The sequence below is a fragment of the Homarus americanus genome, unplaced genomic scaffold (assembly GCF_018991925.1).
Source record: "Homarus americanus isolate GMGI-L3 unplaced genomic scaffold, GMGI_Hamer_2.0 scaffold25827, whole genome shotgun sequence".
Lineage (NCBI taxonomy): Eukaryota > Metazoa > Arthropoda > Malacostraca > Decapoda > Nephropidae > Homarus > Homarus americanus.
The window spans coordinates 2,122,665-2,138,644 of NW_024738300.1; the positions used below are offsets into that span (position 1 = coordinate 2,122,665).

Sequence of the window (15,980 nt, forward strand, 5' to 3'; positions counted from 1 at the left end):
CCCGAGCGCCACAGGCACGTGACAATAGTAGTGGTAATGATGGTGGTGGTAGTGATGATGGTGGTTTTAGTGGTGGTAGTGATGGATGTTGTTATATGTAATGATGATGGATGATGTTTTATGTAGTGATGATGGATGTTGTTATATGTAGTGATGATGGATGTTGTTATATGTAGTGATGATGGATGGTGTTATATGTAGTGATGATGGATGGTGTTATATGTAGTGATGATGGATGATGTTATATGTAGTGATGATGGATGTTGTTATATGTAGTGATGATTAGACAATCTATCTATATAATAAAACAAAGAAGTATGTCTGTCTGTTTGTGTGTGTATGTGTGTGTGTGTGTGTGTGTGCGCACGAGAATCTCAAAAACTACTTTACCGATCTGTAATGATGACGGATGGTGTTATATGTAGTTATGATGCATGGTGTTATATGTAGTGATGATGGATGATGTCATATGTAGTGATGATGGATATTGTTACATGTAGTGTTGATGGGTGGTGTTATATGTAGTGATGATGGATGGTGTTATATGTGGTGATGATGGATGGTGTTATATGTAGTGATGATGGATGATGTTACATATTGTGATGATGGGTGGTGTTATATGTAGTGATGATTAGACCATAAAATAATAACAGTTTAATGATAAAAAAATATACTTTGCTGTACCTTTGTAGTGAAAAACATGGTGGAACTTACATACACCGTTAATAAACTATTGATGGAAGAAGAAGTTTTGAGGACTGAACAATGAGACAATGTGGAGCCTCCCGGAGGGCGGCGATTCTGCTAATGTGTGTGTATATATATATATATATATATATATATATATATATATATATATATATATATATATATATATATATATATATATATATATATATATATATCACACACACGAAGTAATGATTTATCATTATTGAACACATTTATATTTTTCCAAATAATCTGACTCTCCAGTTATGCACTTGTCCCATCTTTGTAAAAAAAAAATTCCTGTGGCGAACAATTCTTTCGGATGGCTCCATGACCAATTTCTGATTATTTTCTTCACCTCTTCATTATTTGAAAAATGCTTTCCAAGTAAAGTTTTTTTTTTGAGCGCACCAAACATGTGGTAGTCTGATGGTGCGAGATCTGTACTTCATGTATGCGGGGTGGGTCGATTTTCCCAAATTATCCGCTAGATGTTCTGGAGTCACACACACACACTCGCGACGCGGACGGCAGACTGGAAATATCTATTCTCTCTCCAATAGACCTAGTGAAGCTTAACCCTGCGAGCCAAGCCACAAAGGGGCCTTTTAGTGTAACTAGCTGTGGTAGTGGTGTCCCTTCCCCTGCACAACAGAGGTTTTTCGTCTCCGAGTCGCAGACAAAAACTGAGTCTCAGAGACTTGACAGCCCCGGAAAGGGTCCAATAGCCGGCCTTTTCGGAGATCCTAGTGATCAACGACAGACTCCTGTTTTTCCTTATGTTATACTTTATTACTAAGGAGAGGTGTCGCTTAAACCCACGAGGGGACTCAAAAATCCACTCCCCTCCCCTCATCTCATAAAGGGGAAGGGGTATGACCAGGACTACATAACTAGGAACGGAAGTACCGCCTCTCGTAGAGATGGGGTCCCAGACCTTAGCTTTCACACTGCACTAACGGATAGATTAATACCGTTGATTATAACATCAAACTGGAACACCCACATCATAAGGTATTGGAGAAGCGATAACGGATCCTTTAACAGGATTAACAGCGTTGTTATCAACAAATGCATTAAGCACGAGAACGGAGACGTTGCTGATATTCGCTGTCTTAGGATCGGGGATCTCTAGATCGAGGTGATGGACTCAAGCCAAGTTAAATATACCATGGCACTCAAATACCATAACGATGAAGTGTATGCTTATGTACTTCATTTCCTCATCACCTGTAAAGGGGTTTCACCAGCCCCGAGTTCCAGCTTGTGGAGGAAAAAGATATTGTAGCATTTATGAGTGACCAGAACGAAGTTGATACTAGATTCTTCACGAATATGGTCAACTACTCTAGGAAAAACACATACACTGTGGCATTGACTTTCGGGAAGACTGTTCTGCCGGAACACATGGTAGTGGGGTTTGAAAGGGCTACAATACGACCCTACATTCTCTTCTCACTGTGATGTTTCAAATGCCAAAATAATGGACAAATCACAAAAAATTGAAGGAACACTGCCGCTTGTTTGCGCTGTGCATATGATGGTAAACACTACGGGGAATGTACGGCTAGTGCCCTGAATTGTACCAACTGTGGAGGAGACCATACTGCTTCTAACCGCACCTACGAGGTATAGAAGAAGGAGTATGAGATCTCTAATGTAGTTGCAATACAAAGGCTGCAGTGGGCCTATTGGCCCATAATGGTCAGTCCCGTTTACACCCTATCCCTATCACTCATATATCCATCCAACCTATATTTGAAGCTATCCAGCGTGTTCGAGATAATGGTGACGTTTGGTAACTTGTTCCACTCTTCCGCTACTCTATTTCCAAAACTCTGTTTACCTATCACTCTCCTAAATCAAAATATGTCTAATTTAAAAATTTTTTTACGTGTTCACTCCTGGTTGGATAGTTTAAGTAGCTTTGTTATATCACCTTGATCATATCGCCCCTCACTCTACGTCTCTCTAGGGAGTGCAAATTAAGATGTTTTAACCTGTCTCTGTACTCAAGGTTCCTCATGCCCGTAATTCTATATCCCTTCTATAGTTCGGTGACCAAAACTAAACTGCATAATCCAAGTGAGGTCTCACAAGCCCTGATATAGTTTCAGGTTAACCTCGCTAGTCTTGTAAGTAACACTCCTTTGTATGAACCCAAATGCTTCGTTTGCCTTATTTCGAGCAAATACACATTGTTGTCTTGGTTTAAGTTTTTTGCTTATCATTACTGCTAAGTTTTTCTCACAGTCGGATTTCTCTATAATAATGGTGTTCATCTGGTATCTGGTTTCTCTGTTTACATCTCCTAGACTAAGAACTTTACATTTGTCCACGTTAAATTTCATCTGCCATTTTTCAGAACATAGTAAAAAGTTTTTAAGATCTTCCTTTAGTTTTGAGGAAACCCTCGTCAGATTTAATTACACGCTCTATTTTAGTGTCGTCAGCAAATTTACGTACGTTGCTGTGTACGTCTATATCAATGTTGTTTATGAATATAATAAATAGTGATGGTCTAAGTACTGAGCCTTGAGGTACTCCACTAGTGACGTTACACCAATCGAATTTAGTGTCGTTAATGCTTACTCATTGTTTCCTATCCTGTAACAACGCCCTAATCTATTTTAGAATAACTCCTCCAATTCCACAAGCCTCCACTTTTCGCATAAGTCTTTAGTGGGGACTCTGTCGAAGGTTTTGTTAAGTTTAGGTATACCACATCATAATGGTGTGCGTCATCCACTGATTCGAAAACAGTTGAAAAGAATGTTAATATATTTGTCAGGCATGAACGTACACTTGTGAAGCCATGTTTGGAATCATTGATCAACTTGTGCTTCTCCAGGTGATTTCGAATAGAGTTTGATGTTAGACTGATTGGACGGTAGTTAGAGGATAGTGCCCCCCCAATGGAAAACTAATTATTTAAATAATATTATTGGACAGAGGAAGGTTTATGTAGGAGAATAAAATGTAGTGAAGTTTACCTCCAAGATTGTTATAAAGTATTGGCCCACTCGGGTTAAGACCGATATAAGTAAAGCAAAGAGGAATAATAAACTGAAGGTAGCAAGGTGAAGCGAAGTCAAACCTCCAGGAATTCTTCCAAATATACCAAACTAAAACACGAGACAAGAATGGACCAATACAATCAGATACCAGCGAGCTAACGGATAACGGCTGAGAAATAAGCAATAGTCTGAACATATATTTCTCAACAGTTTTCACCACCGAAAATTTAAATGTGATACCCGAGGTACCGACTATATACAAAGATAGTCAAGAAAATAGATTAAGCAAGATAGTAGTGACTAGTAATAGTGTTAATAAACAAATAGACAAACTAAAGTCACCAGATCATGATGAGATATTTTCCAGAGAATTAGAGGAATGTAAGGAAGGGCCCTAGATGTGGAAGAGCTTGATTCCCTAGTAAGGCAATTGCCCCAAAAACCATCATTCTTGGGGATTTTAATGCCCACCACCATACCTGGGGATAGAAGAGGGGGGCAAATAACGAACTATATCATAAATTCAAGCTTATCACTGTTGAATGACGTTAGTGCAACTCGATTAGACGATTCGTCAAAACTGCCAATAAGGACACTCCTTCCTCTGAAGTGTGGTCGGTTGTTAAATACATCAGGGAACGGAGGAGGAGTGCTCCTATCCCTCAACTTGAGAGTGAAGGACGGATTCTGGATAATCCCCTAGACATTGCTCTTCATCTAGCCAGCCAGTTCGTGAGAGTTAGTAGCTCTGCGAACTATGAGCCCCAGTTCCCTCTTGAGAAGGACAGGGCGGAGAGGATGCCCCTGTCTTTTAACGGGGAGGGGGCCGGATGGGATTACATACGATATGCTACAGCACCCGAGCAAGGCCGACCTGCTCAAGGTGCTAGGGGTCTACAAAGAGATATGGACCTCAAGGGCGTTACCAGTCACTTAAGAGATATGGGCATGTCGTACTTATTCCAAAATGAGTGGTGACCTTACGAACCCAAGTTCGTTCAAACTTACAGCGCTCACGAAATGCCTACGAAAATTAATGGAGAGAATGAAAAAATGTAGGCAAATGTTCTATTTAGAAAACAACAACTTACTAAACGATCAACAATGAGGCTTCCGCCATAGCAGGAGTACACTAGATCATTGAGTAAGGTTGGCATCACATATTCAAAAGGCTGTCATGAATCCTTAGTAGAGATGATTAAGGATTACGGAATTCCAGGGAATCGGCTATTGGTGATTTCATTGGAGTTCATATAAATTAAGGTGCATTATATATATTACATTCTAAGTGAATTATTTGGACTAATTTGTAGTAATATGGCATGTACTGTAGAATGCATATATTTAGTCGACTTCTCTAGGTTGATATTGTTAAGGTTGTATATATTGACAGTATTTCTTCTTCCAATATTAAGTACGCTGCACTTGCTGGTGTTGAATTTCATTTGCCATTTTTCTGACCACTACTGGAGTTTATTTAAATCCTCCTGTAGTGCATTTGTATCCTGCCCTGAATTAATCTGCCGCCCTATTTTGGTGTCATGCGCAAACTTGCTTATGTCACTGCTGATCCCAGTATCTAGATCGTTTATGTAGATTATGAACAAGAGTGGGCCCAGTACTGACCCCTGTGGAGCCCCACTGGTTACACAGCCCCACTCAGATTTAACACGATCTATGCTGACCCTCTGTGTTTTATCGGTGAGCCACGATTTTACCCAATTTAAAACTTCCCCATCGATACCATGAGCCTTAACTTTTCTCAGAAGCTTCTGATGCGGTACTCTGTCAAACGCTTTGCTAAATTCATTATCAACTAACTCGAAGACTTTCGAAAAAAAATGTCAGCAGATTTGTTAGACAAGATTTTCCATTTGTAAACCTATATTAAGAGTCGTAGATTAATTTGCTTTTCTCTAAATGCCATCGGATGCTATTTGATATAAATGATTCAAGAAATTTCCCCACTACTGACGTCAAACTGATCGGCCGGTAATTTGACGCTGATGCTCTGTCTCCCTTTTTGAATATGGGTACTACATTGGCCTGTTTCCACAAGTCTGGCACAACTCCCATGTCTAATGATTTTGTAAATAAATTTACGAGGGGTTCGCTAATCTGTTCCTTACACTCTTTCAGAACTCGAGGGAAAATTTCATCTGGCCCTGGGATTTTGTCTTCTTTAATTTATTTATCTTCTTAAGCATCTTTTTTTTTTTTTGATATGGATATTCTTTAATTTCTCTTCTTCATTTCCCCTAAATATCAGTTCCACTTATGGAATTTCCTCGTGAATTACTTCTGTGAAAACTGAAAAGAAGTAGTTGTTTAATGCTTTGCTTATTTTCTCACTATCACTGATCACTTCTCCTCTCTCTGACTTTAAAGACCCCACTTTGTCCTTGACCTTTTTCCTATATACCTGGACAAATCCCTTGGGATTCGCCTTGGATTCTCTTGCTATCCTGATTTCGTAGTCCCTCTTTGCCTTCCTTACATTTTTCTTAACATTCCTAGATAGTTCATTTTACCTATTTCTGAGCTGATCCTTCCCTCCATTTAATTTCATATAAATTCCTTTCTTTATTCCTATGTCATGTTTTACGATCACTAGCTGTTTCCTGTCCTGTAACCACGTCCTAATCCACTGTCCATACCTAGGGCGCCAAATCATCTTGCACCGGCCCTCTGTAGAGGTAATCATGCTGGCCAATATATTGAGAATTAAGCCTTGGGTGTAGGGCAGCAGATAGGGTTCATGGTAATTTCAGAAGTGGGCCGCACTGACAGGCTTCAAGGGCCGCGTGTGACCCTCGGGCCGCAGTTTGCACAGCCCTGAAGTTTTATCCATTTTAGAATATCACCTCTAATGCCACGAGCCTACCACTTTTCTTATTAGTCTTTCGTGGGGAACTCTGTCGAAGGCTTTGCTAAAGTCAAGATATACCACATCATAATCGTGCCCCTCGTCCACTGATTCAAAAACAGCTGAAAAGAATGTTAATAGATTAGTTAGACATGAACGCCCGCTTGTGAAGCCATGTTGGGAGTCATTGATCAACTTGTGCTTCTCCAGGTGATTCCGAATAGAGGTTGAAATTATTGCTTCCAGTAATTTGCCTACAATTGATGTTTAACTGATTCGACGGTAGTTAAAGGATATTGATCTATCTCCTTGAAAATCGGTATTACATTAGCGATCCTCCAGGATTCTGGTACAACACCCGTTTTTAAGGACATGTTAAACAAATTTGCTAAGCTCTTCCTTACATTCCTTTAATACTCTGGGAAATATCTCATCGAGACCTGGTGACTTATAAGGCTTTAGTTTGTCTATTTGCGTACTAACATCGTTACTAGTCACTACTATGTCGCTTAATCTATTTTCTTCACTATCTCTGTACACAGTCGGTGCCTCGGGTATTATGTTTAAATTTTCGGTGGTGAAAACTGATGAAAAATATCTATTCAGATTATTGCTCATTTCTCCGTCGTTATCAGTTAGCTCGCCGGTAGCTGACTGTATTGGTCCAATCTTTTCTGGTGTTTTAGTTTGATACATTTGAAAGAATCCCATGGGGTTTGACTTCGCCTCCGTTGCCACCTTCAGCTCTTTATTCCACTTTGCTTTTCTTATCATGGTCTTAATCCTACTGGCCTTATAATAATCTCGGAGGTAAACTTCACTACGATATATTCTCCTACCTATAGCTTTCCGTTGTCCAATAATATTTTTTAAATAATTATATATCCATTTGGGGTCATTGTTGTTTGATCTGAGTTTTCTGTATGGTATGTTCTGCCTTTGTGCTTTAAATAACTCATTATATAAATTGTCGAGGAACTCGTCAACCTCATATTTCGTGATCAGGTCATCCTCAACCGTCATATTTTGTGAGGTTATCGTTGTCAGGTCTCCAGGTAAAATGAGATCGCACCTCTGTGGATACATTGTGTGGGGTCACCTCACGTGAGGTCATGTAATTCACCCCCAAACGAGATGGTGTATCAGCTGCCCTTTCAGCCTATCAAAGTTTGCCCTTCTGAAATCTGGGACTTTAATGGAATTTTCCTTGCGACTGCCATTAAATTCTAATTTGAAGCGTACTTCTTTGTGATCGCTGTTTGTAAGTTCGTTCCCTACCTCGACATTACAAATGAGGTTTTCTCCTTTTGACAGAATTAAATCGACTATATTATTACCCCGGGTGGATTGGGTTATATGTGCGAGAGATAGGAAACGTAGGACTAGGGTATGTTTTCCTGGGGCTGGGATAGGGCATATAGCCGAGAGGTTAGACAGAGTTTTGTCAGGGGAGGGTACCAAACCAGTAGTGTGTCTTAGTGTGGGAGGAAACGACATAGGTAAGGTTAGGAGTGAGGAACTTCTTGATAAGTTCAAGGCAGCCATAGATCGTATTAGGACTAAGGGAGGGATCCCTATCATATGCGGTGTCCTGCCTAGAAGGAGAGTTGGCAGTGAATGGTTGTCAAGGGCAGTTGGTGTTAACGACCGTCTTGACAGATATTGCAAGTCAATATCAGTCCCATTCATTGACAACTGGGACAACTTCTATGGCAGAAGGGACCTTTATGCTAGGGATGGGGTGCACCTGTCTAGGGATGGAGTAGCAACCCTGGCTGGGGCTCTAGAGGGGGCAGTTCAAAAGATATCGAAGTCTTTAAACTGCTAAGAGAACATAGGGGCACGGGGGTGGAGGAGACTGCAGTGGGAGCGGGTAAACAAGGCGAAAGATTACAGGGAAATAGTGTTAGGAATGATGACAAAACTAAATTAGACAGGGAGTTTAAAACTAAACGCGGTAAGGGAAGGACTCAGAACACGACTAACTTAAATGTATACTACGCGAACAGTAGAAGTATGAGAAACAAAATGAATGATATTAAGGCCTTGGTATGTACCGAAGAAATCGATATAATTGCATTCACTGAAACATGGATCAACCTAGACACACGTGAATTACCAGTCGAATACCAAATTGCGGGTTACAAACTGTTCCATACCGATAGGCAGACCAGGAAAGGAGGCGGAGTAGCAATTTATGTTAGGGATAATCTGAAGTGTGAAATAAATAAGGAAATAAAAACTGAGAGGAATACAGAAACAATTTGGATAGAATTAAGCGACGGTCGGGAAAAATTAATCACAGGAGTAATATATAGACCCCCCAATCTTGATAGCGTCAATGAGCGACTTATCTGGGATGAAATGCGCAGGGCTTCCATACACAACAAAGTCTGTATAGTAGGCGACTTTAACCTTGGCCAAATAGATTGGACTGTCCTTACGGGTAACTCAGAATCAGAGGATTTTCTCGAGACGATCCAGGACTGTTTCCTAAGTCAACATATAACCGAACCCACACGGGGTAATAATATACTGGATTTAGTTCTGTCGAACAGAGAAAACCTCATTAGCAATGTCGAGGTAGGGAACGAACTTGCAAACAGCGATCACAAAGAAATTCGATTCCAGTTAGATTTTCAGGGCAGACGTAAGGAAAATTCCACTAAAGTACCAGATTTCAGAAGGGCAAACTTTGACAGTTTAAAGAGGCAGCTGAGAGAGGGGGTGTCGCGCTTGGCCGTGAACCTGACAGATGACACAGACCTGATAACGAGATCTGAGATTGCCGAGTTCCACGACAATTTAAATAGTGAGTTACTTAATGCACAAAGGCAGAACATACCATACAAAAACTCAGATCAGACAACAATGACCCTAAATGGATAAATAATTATTTAAAGAACATCATTGGCCAAAGGAAGGCTATAGGTAGAAGGATAAATCGTGGCGAAATTCACCTCCGGGACTATTATAGGGTATTGGCGAGTAGGGTTAAAACCGAGATAAGGAAAGCAAAGAGAATAATGAGGTAAGGATAGCAAGGGAGGCGAAGACAAACCCCAAAGGATTCTACCAAATGTATCAAACTAAAACACGAGAAAAGATTGGACCAATACGGTCAGACTCCGGCGAGCTCACTGATAACGACGGAGAAATGAGCAATAATTTGAATAATTATTTTTCAACAGTTTTCACCACCGAAAATTTAAACATGATACCCGAGGCACCGACTCTATTCAGAGATAGTGAAGAAAACAAATTAAGTGAGATAGTAGTGACTAGTAACGATGTTAGTAAGCAAATAGACAAACTAAAGCCTAATAAGTCACCTGGTCCCGATGAGATATTTGCCAGAGTATTAAAGGAATGTAAGGAAGAGCTTAGTATGCCCTTAGCAAAGTTGTTTAACATGTCCTTAAAAACAGGTGTAGTACCAGAATCCTGGAGGATAGCGAATGTAATACCGATTTTCAAGAAGGGGATAGATCACTATCCTCTAACTACCGCCCAATCAGTCTAACATCAATAGTAGGCAAATTACTGGAAGCAATCATTTCAAACTCTATTCGAAATCACCTGGAGAAGCACCGATTGATCAATGATTCCCAGCATGGCTTCACAAGCGGACGTTCTTGCCTAACTAATCTATTAACATTCTTTTCATCAGTTTTCGAATCAGTGGACGAGGGGCACAATTATGATGTGGTATATCTCGACTTTAGCAAAGCCTTCGACAGAGTCCCCACGAAAGACTAATTAGAAAGGTAGAAGCTCATGGCATCAAAGGTGACATCCTTAAATGGATTAGGGCGTGGTTACAGGACAGGAAACAGCGAGTGAGCATTAACGGATATACACAGCGGAGTTGCCCAAGGCCCGCATTTGACCATTAATGCTTATTATATATAAACTATAGATATCGGCACAGTACAGCAAATATAAGTAAATTTGCTGACGAGACACCAAAATAGGACTGTTATCAAATCTGGACGAGACCTCGGCAAAACCACAGGAAGATCTAAACAAATTTTTTCCAATGGTCTGGAAAAAGGGCAGATGAAATTCAATGCCTACAAACGTAAAGTACCAGTATAGGAGATAAAACAGGGAAACCAGATACCATGAAACAACGACAGCTAGAGAAACTGATCAAGCAGAGAGATTTAGAGCAATGATACGTAGGAACCTTAAGCCAAGTAAACAATGTGTTTTTGTCAGAACAAGGCTAATAAAAGTACTTGGGCTCATACAAAAGGAGCGTTAGTTGCTAAGACTCCATGCAGGCCATCCTAAACCAGATTCACTTTTGGTGGAGACCACACCCGATTATTTAGTCTGGAAGCCTTGTCACCGACAGGAATGGATATAGAATCCTTGGAAAGAATTCAGAGGAGAATGACAAGACTAATCCCGGGCATTAGGAACCTTGAGTATAGAGACAGGTTAAAGCATCTTAATTTGCACTCCCTTGAGAGACGTAGAGCGAGGGCGACCTGATAGAGGTGTATAAGTGGAAGGCAGGGCTAAACAAAGGGGACATTACAAAGGTACTCAAACTATCCAACCAGGAGCGAACTCGTAACAATGGTTTTAAATTAGACAAATTTAGATTTAGGCGTGAAATAGGTAAACACTGGTTTGGAAACAGAGTAGTGGATGAATGGAACAAGTTACCAAATATCATCATTAACTCGAATACGCTGAATTGCTTCAAACATAGGTTGGATGCTCATATGAGCAATAGGGGTTGGGTGTAAACGGGACTGCCCAGTATGGGCCAATAGGCCCGCTGCAGTTTCCTCCATTCTTATGTTCTTATGTTCTTATGTTACGAGCCCACGACCTTGCCAGCGGTACACAGGATGCCAAATCCACCGAACATTGCCCGTTAAAGTACATGTAAAAGAGAGAGAGCGAAGCAACATTGCGGCGAAGAGAAAGGGAAGAAAGATTATTAACTAAAGGAGGAGAGTTAATAAGACGAAATGCCTTTGATTCCACAGAAGAATAGCCACACAGATTTGAGAGCAGTACTCCAAGTTAGGACGAATGAATCCCTTATAACTAGAGGCAACTGCTCAGGAGTGAAGTAGCTACGGCATCTGTACAGCATTCCCAGCTTTCGGGAGGCAGCTTTAGCAATGTTATCGATGTGTTGCTTCCATGGCATATTAGAGGAAATGGTGAGGCTTAGCATATCTATTTTAGATTCTAGCAGAATGATTGCGTCCTGAAATGTGATTGGTGGGAGTTAACATAGGAACATAAGAAAATAAGGAGTCTGCAATAGGCCGGTTGGCCTGTGCATGGCAGCTCCTGTCGAGAGTTACTACCACTCTCTATCATCCCTAAATCTATCTAGCCTCCTTTTGAAACTTTCCAGAGTTCCAGCACTTACTACAAAGTTGCTAAGCTTGTTCCACTCGCCCACCACCCTATTTGTGAACCAGTTTCTTCCTATCTCCCTCCTAAACTAAACTTGTCCAACTTAAATCCGTTGCTCCGAGTCCTATCCTGTGTAAGTGTAAGTGGTAAATACCGTGTTTTATTACTATTGAATTTAACCAAGTTTCTACCTCCCCTTTTAGAGATGCTGCACAGATGTAGAGGAGATAATTAGTGTATATCAAGATTTTGACCTAACGTGACCTTACTTGTTACGTCGCACATTTTTTATAAGCTCTTTCATGTGCGGTGGAGGTGATGTGAGGCTTAGTGGATCCCATGTTATTGACCTGACCTGATGTTATGTAAGTTCACGCTTTGTATATAAGCTTCTCTCACCTGTAAATTCAGTTGCCTCTGAAGATGTCTTGAATAAAGATGAAAACGAAAGTGCTCCAGTGTTTCCCTATTCTTGTGTGGTTTTATCGTTATATACAGTAAATATGTAATATTCAGAAATTTTATGTGATATTTAGAAATCTGCCGAACAGGGGAACATAAATGGGCCGGGATGAAACACTCCTGCCTCGTGGCGAGTTTGAAACAAAATCTCCAAGCAACGCCCTCATGCATCTGAGCGGATTCATTTTGAACTATAGTACTGCGCTCCTCGCTAGGCCCATAGAAAAACTAAACGTACTTTATCGAATTAATGTAGAAAGGATTTATGAAGTTAAGGGACAATTATAAAATTTTAAGTTATTATGTAGAGTTTCCCAGTTCAAAATATGTTACGTGTGTCCCTAGGAGAATTAATAAAATATGCGAATAGATGACATCATGAGGGGGCAGGCAAGCTCCCTGAGGAACGGTGTCAATCAGTTGGCGGTCACTGATACAGACGGATGTCTCAAAATAAATGCTCCGTCGAGGAAGGCAACCTCATGGCCTCGTCCCTTCACGTGGGTTCAACCGTGTTGCAAGCAAGTCTTCATTCGATCTCAGACAATGTTTAGATAGGGCGGAGAAGAATTTAACTGTAGTTAACAAAGCACTCCTTTTGTAGAGTCATGAGACCCCACTTGGTGAGTGGTGATGGTGGTGTGGAAGATATAGCTGGCAACGCACGAACGGATGCAACCCAACCAGCGAGTGAACAGGTGTCTCTTACGACTAACTACTGGGACCAGCAGCCGCACTATGGCTCGGTCGACCTGGCTCACCCGAATCTCCCCACCTAGGCTCATACAACACCACAGGAACCACCCACAGATCTCCTCAGTCATTCAGGGAAAAATCTTATCAACGGGAAATAGAACACCTCCCTCAGCTGGGGCAGGGTTTACCTGGTTGCACACTGAGCTGGCCTAACTAGGCTGAACCGACGGTTGCTCTCTTCCCATCTATGAAGTATTGGGGGTAAGCCAACTGAGTGCAGACTGAGTGAATGATGGGTTACACTCTGGGACCTGGAGCTCTAGTGGTTACGTAGAGACATTCATCTCCCCAGAATTGGGTGTATGTGGTTCAATTAGCCAATTCCTGGTGTGAAGTCAACAACCCTATGGTTGATTGCACACGTGAGACGTAGGCGTTCCTCTTCAAGAATTGTTTGATGCTGTACCACTTTAAAGTGCTGAAGCATGTGACGGATATTGGTGGAGAAATGCACTCATGACTCCTGAACCTAGAAAGAGTAATGAAAAAAGCAGAGCACCCGCCTGCGTGACGGGTCATGAGTGATTTTCTCGGTTTCTTGTTGATGCATGCCACTCGGCAGGTTAGTAGTTACAACCTTCGGGTTCTGTGTATTTAGGACAGTTAGGATTAATAGTATTTTGTGGGTCATTCCAAACAGGCTATGAGTGATCCAAGTTCTTGTGAAGTATGACTAAATAGAGATTATATTCATCGGGATTACTATAATTTTGTCGGATGCACTTAATTAAGACATTTTCATCTGTGAAAGTAATATATATTTTGAGTGTTTTATATGCTACTAAGTGTTGTAGGATGTATTAAGGATGAGTTCCTCGTTCTTGTGTCTGTTCTGGTGTATGTAGTTCTTTTCAGATGCAATTGATATATTTTAATAATAGTTTTTGATACCATGTATAACTTTTGTTTCCCATTGTAGTGTTTTAAGCCACGCTAAGAAGTACTCTAGTGCTTGTGTACAATTATTGATTCCGTCTGTAGTGTTGGACGGAATAAAACTGTTATCTTTTACCCGTCCGTCTCATGAACCTCAATCATAGAATCTCCAGTCTGTCTACATAAATAATTTAATATTAAATGTGTTTGTGCTGGTTCGGTATTCTCTGTGGGGCGCTTCCACTGCATTGCCACTGGAACTCAAAAACTCCAATAAGTAGAATTCCGACCGGTTACACACACACACACACACACACACACACACACACACATATATATATATATATATATATATATATATATATATATATATATATATATATATATATATATATATATATATATATATATATATATATCATGAAAATGAACGTTTCCCTCCATATTATACGAATTGTCTCGACATTTTATAAACGGTCTGATTGATAATTAATTTGCCTGTTATATATCTAAATGATTGCCACTATTAAATTGCAACTCACCTCAACGACGTACAACATGAGTTTATCCAACTGAGGTTTGTAGGGAGCGTCATGAGGTATCGGCCACGCTCCAAGGCCCGGTAAAACGTTCTCTCTTCCAATGTACAGTTCTGTGCTGCCGTCCACCCTTGTGAAGTGATCAGCGATCATCTGCTTCAGGTAGCGTCGTCCATCCATAAAAGCCTCGCTTAAGGATCACAGACACAAAAATGGTTACTTTTCATAAAAACATACTTTGTGAAAGTGACCACTTTTTTTTATACAAATTACCATGTTAAAATGTCGTAATGAAAACTGGGGTATATTGAATGTTCTGGTTAGCATCTGAAAAGTAAAATAAGCTACTTTTCTTTGGCATTTTTCGTTTACTTCCCTTTTGTGAGGTTTACGTCTACTGGGTATTATTACATGTAAGTTACTGGGATTTTCTCACAAGTTCGTTGATTTTTATCAATAATAAATGATTTATAAATAATTAATAAAATCAATGTTCCAGGAATGAGTTAAACAAGGATATTTTAGTTTTTACCAAGAAAAAAAGAAGAAAATATTTAAATGTTACAAAGGGTGTGCAAAATAAACGTATCATAAATAAGTTAATCAAGGATAAAATTCATATAAATGTTCAACAAAAGGAGAGAAGAATATTAGTGTATACATAAATTTACTGGTAATAGAAATGCAAATAACAATCCATTTCATATCATAGTTTAAGTTAGGGTCTTTATAAATATGACGGAGACGGTCACAAGTACTCAAATTCAATTCTTCCAGAGGTAATCTCTTATGAGAATCCAATGTATATGAATTTGAAACTGGAGATATATTGCGATTGAGAGATTTAGGTTTACGTACAGTTGTAGCCGAACAGATCGAAAAGACAAAGTAAATATAAATTGAAAGGGTTGCTACAGCAAGATAATAGTACAGTAAGCTAAGATTGAGAAATTAGGGGAATTGATATCTGAAAGAGATAGTAACATAGCATTATCCAAGTGTATGGTCCAGTTGTCTATATAAAGCAATAGCGTTATCTGATAGCGAGACTTGTGCTGTAGTTAAGTTCTAGATCTCCCTTTCCATTAATTGGAACACACTTAAGCATGAGCCAAAGTTTCCAGGAGTTATAAATTAAACTGTATTAAATATACAAAAGAACAATAAGAAGGTTAATCCTCTATATCGAAGTATCCCTGGGAGTCATATTGAATAACTGTGTAGGAAAGTGACCTTATTCTAACTTAAGCTCGACACCCTAACGAAGACATTCATGCCAAAGATGAACTCCCTATCCCACATGATTCTCAATATAAGTAGGCTACAGGATATTTCTGGGATTATTGAGGTTTGCTAGTGCTCTAG

At 40.0% G+C, this 15,980-nt stretch overlaps 1 protein-coding gene across 1 annotated transcript in view; it reads right to left on the reverse strand.

Annotated features, from left to right (window-relative positions):
- Nucleotides 1–15,980, reverse strand: part of LOC121873917 — a 50,744-nt gene that overhangs the window by 12,494 nt on the left and 22,270 nt on the right. The window contains exon 8 of the mRNA XM_042377796.1: nucleotides 14,619–14,805. Coding sequence (XP_042233730.1) covers nucleotides 14,619–14,805 — 187 coding nt within the window. The remainder of the gene's footprint in view (nucleotides 1–14,618; nucleotides 14,806–15,980) is intronic.